At 37.2% G+C, this 8,509-nt stretch overlaps 1 protein-coding gene across 1 annotated transcript in view; it reads right to left on the bottom strand.

The window, feature by feature from the left end:
* Positions 1–8,509, bottom strand: part of LOC106876566 (HEAT repeat-containing protein 1) — a 45,960-nt gene that overhangs the window by 5,362 nt on the left and 32,089 nt on the right. Inside the window, exons 33-39 of the mRNA XM_014925162.2 lie at positions 7,873–8,043; positions 6,469–6,653; positions 5,977–6,076; positions 4,840–4,907; positions 4,402–4,486; positions 2,829–2,963; positions 2,180–2,293 (exon numbers count right to left, since the gene is read on the bottom strand). Of these exons, the coding sequence (XP_014780648.1) occupies positions 2,180–2,293; positions 2,829–2,963; positions 4,402–4,486; positions 4,840–4,907; positions 5,977–6,076; positions 6,469–6,653; positions 7,873–8,043 (858 nt within the window). The remainder of the gene's footprint in view (positions 1–2,179; positions 2,294–2,828; positions 2,964–4,401; positions 4,487–4,839; positions 4,908–5,976; positions 6,077–6,468; positions 6,654–7,872; positions 8,044–8,509) is intronic.

The following is an 8,509-nucleotide window of genomic DNA, read 5'->3' on the forward strand; positions in this document are numbered from 1 at the left end:
AAGAAAAGAAAAACACAGAGAGCTGTACTGTGGCAACCTGGTTAGTGACACAGTTCACCTATAAACACACGTACATTTGAATTGTGTCTGACCAATTTATAGATGCACAATGAGAAAATGTTTTGACACTTTAAAGTAAACAATATTGTCAAGAAATAAAACAAAATACATACACACCCATGTATGTGTGTAGGTTAAATGGTCATCATGTCACATTCTTAATTTAATTGTTTTAGCTTCAACAGTTTCAGGTCAAGTCACTCGACAAACAAGTATAAACCAGAAATGCGCTCATTCATTCATTTTACATCTGTCTCTCCACGCTAGTACGGGTTAGATGAATATATAGATTCAACCAGCATGTGCTATCTCTTCACCCAGGATGTTGTACCTGTTATATAACCCGACATGCAACCACCCCCAGACACGTTACATAATAAAGGAGGGTGTCCAGCCGGTATGTGGATTCTTCAGAATATAACTATATCATTAATCATATTTTTGTTGAAATAAACAGTCTTTCCTGATAAATATCGAAAGTAATGAAGTAATTTTGTAAAATAACCCTGATCTCATTAAGCTGGTAATTGGAACATAAATTAATATGAAATATTGATGGACTGCCTTAATTTACAACAAGAAGACAATATCTATTTCTTTATTGCCAACAGGGGGCTAAACATAGAGGACAGACAAAGGGAATAAGTTGACTACATCGACCCCACAGCGTAACTAGTACTTATTTAATCGACCCCGAAAGGATGAAAGGCAAAGTTAACCTTGGCGGAATTTGAACTCAGAACGTAACGGTAGACGAAATACCACTAAGTGTTTTGCCTGGCATCCTAATGGTCAAATGAAATTTGCTGAGGCAGATATTCTATGGTTGGATGCTCTACCTGTTTCCAAACAAAGTAATATTTCCCCAAAGACCAGACATGTTTTCATGGAAGATTGAAAATGAACAACATTACTTGGACGATGGCAACCCTTGTTGAGACAAGGGCACACACAAATATATAGGCTTCTCTCAATTACTGCCTATTAAATCCACACACAAGGCTTTGGTCAGCCCAGGGCTATGATAAAAGTTGTTTTCTAAGGTGTCACACAATGGGACAGAACCTACATGGTGTTGGGAAGCAAGCTTCTTAAGCACACAGCCACACATCTGCCGAGGTTTATATATTTTAGTTTTGTTTTTTAACTTTCCATTCAAAGGGCTCCCGGGAATATTTTATTTAATATCCACCGAGTCACAAAATCGAACTGATTGGGAACCCTTATCTTACCATATTCCTGTTGTAATACACTATCTCCGGTTCAATTCATTTTGAAAACAATGAAGAATTTAGTAAAATAATCTTGTCATCATTAAATTGGTGTTTGGAATATAAAGTAACATGGAATTTTAATAAAACCCTTTTAAGCCTTTTGATATCAACTTGAGACAGCCCCTGGGACTATGATAGAAACTTCCTGTTTAAAGTGATCTCAATTAAAACCTTGCATCAAAATTTCATGTTAATTTATGTTCCAAACAACTTAATAAGGACAAAGTTGGTGTAAAGATTATTTGCCAGTGTTGCCTTACCAGCACATGAAAAACACCATTCGAGCGTGGTCGTTGCCAGAACCGCCTGACTGGTCCTCGTGCCGTTGGCATGTAGAAGCACCCACTACACTTGGAGTGGTTGACATTAGGAAGGGCATCCAGCTGTAAAAGCTTTGCCAGATCAGATTGGAGCCTGGTGCAGCCTTCTGGCTCATCAGTCTTCAGTCAAATCGTCCAACCCACGCCAGCATGGAAAGTGGAAGTTAAATGACGATGATGATGATGATAACATGGCAGTCCTGGTTTAGGACGAATGTTACTGTAATTTAGCCCCAGGAGACATCAGACTCTAAAAGTACTGATGCTGAATAACTCTTGTTGTGAGATTTACAAATAGTAATTTTCTCAGGACAAATTTATTTTACTAAATTCTTGTTTTCAAAATTAATTGAAGTAAAAGAAGTGTATTTCAACACAATACAGTGACAAAAGGGTTACAGCAGGAAGTTTACCTTGAAGAACAAGGGACAGTGTCAGGTAACATGGTATGAAAAGGGTTAAACACAAACAGACACATGAAATAATTACAAATGAATAATTGGGACTTCCTAGAAGTGTTCTTACCTTGAGGAAAAATGGTTTAAACTTTGACTCTGATAATTTCATTACCAAACTGATGATGCTTTTAATAATTTCTCCTTCAATTCCATCAATATCCACATTGTCTACTTTGCTAGCCTAGAGAAAAGATAAAGTGAACAGCTTATCAAAGGGACAGTCAGTGAACATGTTTACAAAACATAATGGCCAATAAATAGGTGAGAAAACTGTTGTTATTAAACAGGTGACAAATACTTGTAATTGAACATGGAGAATTCAGTTAACAGAATGAAAATAGTGAAAAACAAAATGTATGAAAGTATTGTTGAACTGAGAATACACACACGTCATTGTTGGTTTAATGTCTATTTTCCATGCATGGGTTAAATGGAATTTGTTGAGACAGTTTTCTATGGCTGGATGCTTTTTTTATCACCTGCTCAAAGCAAGGTAATACTTCCTAATGGCCAGAGACACATTTCTATGGAAGATTGCAAACAAATGACATCGCTTCTATGACAGTGACACTAGTTTACAACAATTGTCCAAGTGGTTGCAAAGTAAGTTTTTTAACCACACGGCCATATATATATGTGTGTTTGTGTGTATTTACATGTACACACACACACACACACACATGTGCACAGAAAAAAGGCAGACAGCAGTGACTCACCTTACACTGAAGTCGGAATTCAAGACATGTGAGGAAAAACTGTTCCAACTGGAGGAATTGGTTGTTGACTTCTTCTTTGGTCATTGAGTTTGTGATATGGTCAGAAAGAATGGCCATCAAGCAGGAAATATAAGACTGAAAAATACAATAAACAATAAGAGAGACCAAGAGGAAGCCAGCATTGAGTGACCGAGAAGGAGTTCAATCCCTAGGTCTATAACATGATGTAGCTGTTGTATTTGTGGCACTGAATTGAACATAATGGGATTCAGCTGTTAGCAGAAATTGCCAGATTCTCTGTGAATGGTATCTGATAGACTAGAATTTTATTCTGAAGGACATCTCCATAACTGCCAAACAATACTGAATCTAGTAGTGTTGGTTTTTTATAAGTTATCTTTAGACTCTTTAGAGACATTCTTATTTTGCACATTGTCTTTAGATTTCATTTCAAAATAGAAATTAACCCTTTAACATTTAAGCCAGCCATATCTGATCAAAATAGAAATTAACCCTTTAACATTTAAGCCAGCCATATCTGATCAAAACTTGGTGTCCGTTTCATGTTCAAACTGGCCTGATTCAGTCTTTCACATTTATCCTACAAATATCATTTCTAAAAATAAACAATTACATCATTGAAACCTCAAAGCTACAAGATAATCCAGGATTAATTCAAAGAAGCATTACATTTGACAGAGTAATCTAAATGCTGAAGGGTTAATATGTAATTAAGCTCAATTCGGGTTACAAACCACACAAACTGGAAAGCTATGTGGAACAGAATAAAAGACAATCAAGATATCAGGAAGAAATGTGACCCAGACATGATAAACTCATCATCTTCGACATCATAACATCCACTTTTCCTTGCTTGCATGGGTCCCACAGAATTCATTGAGGTAGATTTTCTGTGGTTGGATGCTCTTCCTGTCACCAATCTTCATTTGTTTCCTAGCAAGAGAATGTGATATAAGGATCAAATCAATCCAGACAATGAAGCCAGTCATCTTGATGCAATCGCACACAAGTACCAGGCTCCCTACAATCGTCAGTCTCACCAATGTGTGACCTTGTAGCTATGTTAGAAACCTTAACTGTTTTGGCAAATAATTAGTTCCACTTCTTACTTCACTGTTGCCCCTACCATCTAAACACTTGCCCCAAGTTTTCCTTCCCAGAACTGTATCTCTCATGTTTTCTTTATGTCAACTATGATGAGTTTGTGATGCTGTTCTTGGAAAATCTGCAAATTTTTATGCCATATTCAACATGTAAGAGTGCACTTGGACATGAGAAGACCTGCTGCTGTGGAACTAATCTTGGGGAAAGAATTTCTCTCTTGGACATGCGTAAAAACACAAGATGTTATGTTTGTAGATTTTCCAAGAACTTCTCTTCTTTGGATTGAATAACCAAACCAAAAGGCTCAACTAATTTCGGATGAGAAATTCTGAGGCAAACGGCTTCTTTACAGCCAGGATAACTCATTCAAGAATGAAATATTTTGTAGAGGAGAGGTTGAATTAGACAAAGAAATCTACAGCATTCTGGATAAAATAGATTTTCTCACCTTATTTTTAAGCAAATAACTCGTATATTGTTTAGTAATAACGGTGACCAATATCCGTGGTGGAACTTTGGAAGCTATCACTGCACTGAAATTAAACAACAACAACAGTGTTAGTAAACATGTTTACAGATGTGGATGGCTAAATGCCAAGTTTAGGAAACAATTTAAATACATGGTAAGCATTTTGAAACCCTCAAATGACTTCAATCAACCACCATCACCACCATCACCATCATCACCATCGTCATCATGATGATGAATATTTCTCTATGCTGCTATCACTTGGTCTTCCATATGATATTATCTTGGTCTTTCATCATCTCTTCTGTGACATTCAGAACCCTCTGACACGACCTTATTAATTCTCAATCAGCGTAGAACGAAAGAAATAAGGGCAGTTATTATAGTGGAGAAAAAAAAAACAAAAAAACAACTCACCTCACACCTTTTAATCTGAGAACTAAGTTTGGTATATTAATATCTTCTTCACACGACAAACAGCAGATCTGGAGGGAGAAATCAAGAGAGAACGGTAGCTTATTTCAACAAAAGGGAATGTTATTAGGATAATGAATGGTTAAATTATAGAGTGGTTGTTGTTGTTAGGGCAATAGAGTTGGTAAAGCAGTTATTGTTGTAAAAATGGGGAATAACAGAATTCTTTAGAATGGTAGGCAAATGGTCAAATCCCACCAATGTACATTTTGCCTTTTATCCCCCACCCCCTGGGTCAATAAATAACTCCCTAGTAAGGAATAGTTTCTTATTTTATTTTGTGACTCAAAGGACAAAAGACAGCACCCATCAACCCTTTCAGGGTTTTATTCTTCCACAGATTTTATACACTTTGGATACTCAGCAATTCTTTATTCAGATCTCATGCTCCTTAAGCATCACACACCTGTTCCGGCAATCTAATCCCTTTCACATTTGGATTTTCCTAATACTTAGTCTTTCTCTCATCTCATTTCTACTCCGTAGTTCACACACACACACTAACATTGCACATCCAGTGGAGCATGCTTGGTTCATTCTTTTCTAGTCTTTGCAGGGTTTCCTGAATTCAGGGCCCATGTCTCACTATAATGAGACCATAATTCATAACCAAATATGTTACAATCTGCTTTGCAGTAGAGATACTTGTAAGCTTCATTTGCAGAACATCCATCCCCACTGCTAATTAGGTCTCTTAGGCAACAGAACCTATCAAGGCACTATCTTGTCTTACTTGCCTTGGTGTAATAAAACACAAACAATACCTTTGGTGAGTCTCTGTATGTTTTTTCTAGGTATTACGGCTAAAATATGCAATGCGATACACCGTTTCATAGTACCGGTATATTCTATAAAATGAGAAAGACGCAGTCATTGTTTCATTTTTCATTGAGGCAGATTTTCTAAGGCCTGGTACCAATCCTTATTTGTTTCCATGCAAAATAATATTCCCTGTGATTAGAAATATTTTCACAGAAGATTGGAAACAAACAACACTGCTTGTATGGTCAGTGACATTTATTTACAACAATCACAGATTCTTGTTAATACAAGAGATTCCAAGTATTAAAGAAGACTTACATAATCCAGAATATTTCCAATGTAGGGAGAGAGAAATACAGAATGGTACTGAAGCAGGCGCTGTAGAGCAGTGACAGTACTCAGTAACAGCAATGTGTTTCTGGAAAAAAAAAGAAAAGAAAAAAATATATATATAAACATGCAACCATGCGCTAAATGTGTACCCAATAATATAAAGCATGGAGAGAGCTGTGTTTGTCATGTACCCCGTTACATCAACCGGCAGAGCTATGTTCAATGTACATCCAATAATATAAAGCAGTAGAGTTATGTCTATTGTGCATCCTATTATGTCAACCTGTAGAACTGTGTTCCATATGTACCCAATAATGTCAACTTGTTATCTGAGAAACGTTTGTCTTAAGAAAATAGTCCTTTACATACACAGTCGGTATTTGCATACATTTTGTATTATTAATTATCAACTGAGAGAGAGAGAGAAGCAGATACAAAGAAAGAAAAATTTGGAAAGCATTTCATAAAATTTGTTACCTGAGGAGAAAATCTCTTTTATCCAACAAATTCATGATAATAGGCATCAATGTTGGAATCTGCTTCAGTACGATGGGGTCTTCAAAAGGTGTGCTACAGATTTCGCCAATACAGAGCAAGGAGCAGGCCATCAGTTGTGGACTGTCTTCACGTTGTCTTAATATTTGTATTGAGACTAATAATGTCTGCAAGACAGAAGTAAAAGAAAATGGTTCAACTGTTGCTGTGATTACATTTACAACTAAGATACATTAGATGATCAGAATTCACTGCTCATGTGTGACCAACCAGAGCACACAATGCTTAACCATAATGCACAGCTGAGTTAGAAAATGGTTTCACTGGTATAAACACAAAGGATTTTGGAAAACATTATAAAGCGCTATACATAAAAATATGGACCTCAAAATTTCTTTAATCTTTCATTCATTATTATTAGAAGGGTTTAATGAAATTAGAGTGGAAACTTCAATTTACATGTGAACTCTCTAACAGGAATCGTTTTCAGTGGGTGGATTGGTAACATGATACTAGGGTCACTCTTGAGTAGGTTGGCAACATGGGACCAGGAAGTGGTGGTGGTTGTTGTAACACAGGACCAAACTTAATCTTGGGCAGGGTGGCAATCTGGTAGCAAGGGTGGGCTTGTGTAGGGCGATAAAAGGGTAGCAGAGATGATAACTGAATAGAAAGTAGTTGTCATAAGACTAGGGGTTCACAACCTAGGTGTTCACTTGATTGATCATTTAGCTGTGATGTCTTACAGATGGACTGATATGATGCGGAGAGAGATATAGTTAGAGGACACATGCATGGAGATCTAATCAGCTGCAACAATCTGTGACACCCGTACTGCATGTGGCAATAATTTATGCAAGACTTGTTTATAGTCTTGCTTCAAAATTTGCAACTGCAAGTCAGTATGTCTCTAAGAAAATTGCTTCAGCACCAGTAAGGCTGCTACAATTCAACCAGGTAACTACTTATCACCAATGTTGCTAGTGTGCCAATAATGCAGCTAATGCACCATTAAAGAGGCCACATTTCCAATAATGCAACAAGTGCTCTAGTAACACAGCTACTGCACCAGCAGCAATGCAATTACTGTACCAACAGCAATGCAGTTACTGCACCAACAGCAATGCAGTTAGTGCACTAGCAGCAATGTAGTTACTACACCAGTAACAATGCAGTTACCGCACCAGCTGCAATGCAGTTACTGCACCAGTAACAATGCAGTATAGGTCTCAATAAAACATACTGAAAATAACATCAAGAAAATACAAACACTACAGTAGATATTTGTCCTAGTGTTAGGGAAACTGTCCAAAAGTGGCCAATCCTTCAGACTCAGGCAATTACACAGCTTTTCAGTGGGAATGTTAATAAAATATTACTAGTCACCTTCTTCAGTTCGGTTGCTGCATCACATGTGAGATGACGACACAGTAACTTCAACGAATACATTGCTGTTTGGCAGATGACAATACAAGAATCATCCATTGAGTTCTCTGTGACTATCTTCTTTTCAACGATGTCTGTTAGTTTTGTTACCAATGGCAACAACATGCTGTGCTAAAATAAAAGAAAGAAAAATATTAGAGATTAATTACAAGAAGTAAAATGATGCTAAATCTTCATTAATTTCTGTTTCAAACAAAACACTTTGTATTTATAGCGAAAGTAGCAGGAGATCGAGAGATCCCAATGCTTTCTTTAATTCTTCTGATACCAGCCTTCTTGGGACCAACCCTAGTTCTAGGACATAAAACTTCTTGCTTTAAAACGAGCTAAATTAAAACTTCCACCAAAATTTTGTGTCAAGTCCCAAACACCAGATTCATCATCATGCTGGCATGGGTGGGACAGTTTGACAAGGGCCAGCCAGGCAGAAACCTGCACCAGACTTCGGTAACTGCTTTGGTGCTTACCAAACTCAAGCTACAAACCCAGGCATACACTTGCAATAGTCAAGCATTGCCCATCCATTATGATAACCAAGTCTGGGCTGTTCATTGTTTGACAGACTGGGGGGGGGGGG

Source organism: Octopus bimaculoides, chromosome 10 (genome assembly GCF_001194135.2).
Source record: "Octopus bimaculoides isolate UCB-OBI-ISO-001 chromosome 10, ASM119413v2, whole genome shotgun sequence".
Classification (NCBI taxonomy): Eukaryota; Metazoa; Mollusca; class Cephalopoda; order Octopoda; family Octopodidae; genus Octopus; species Octopus bimaculoides.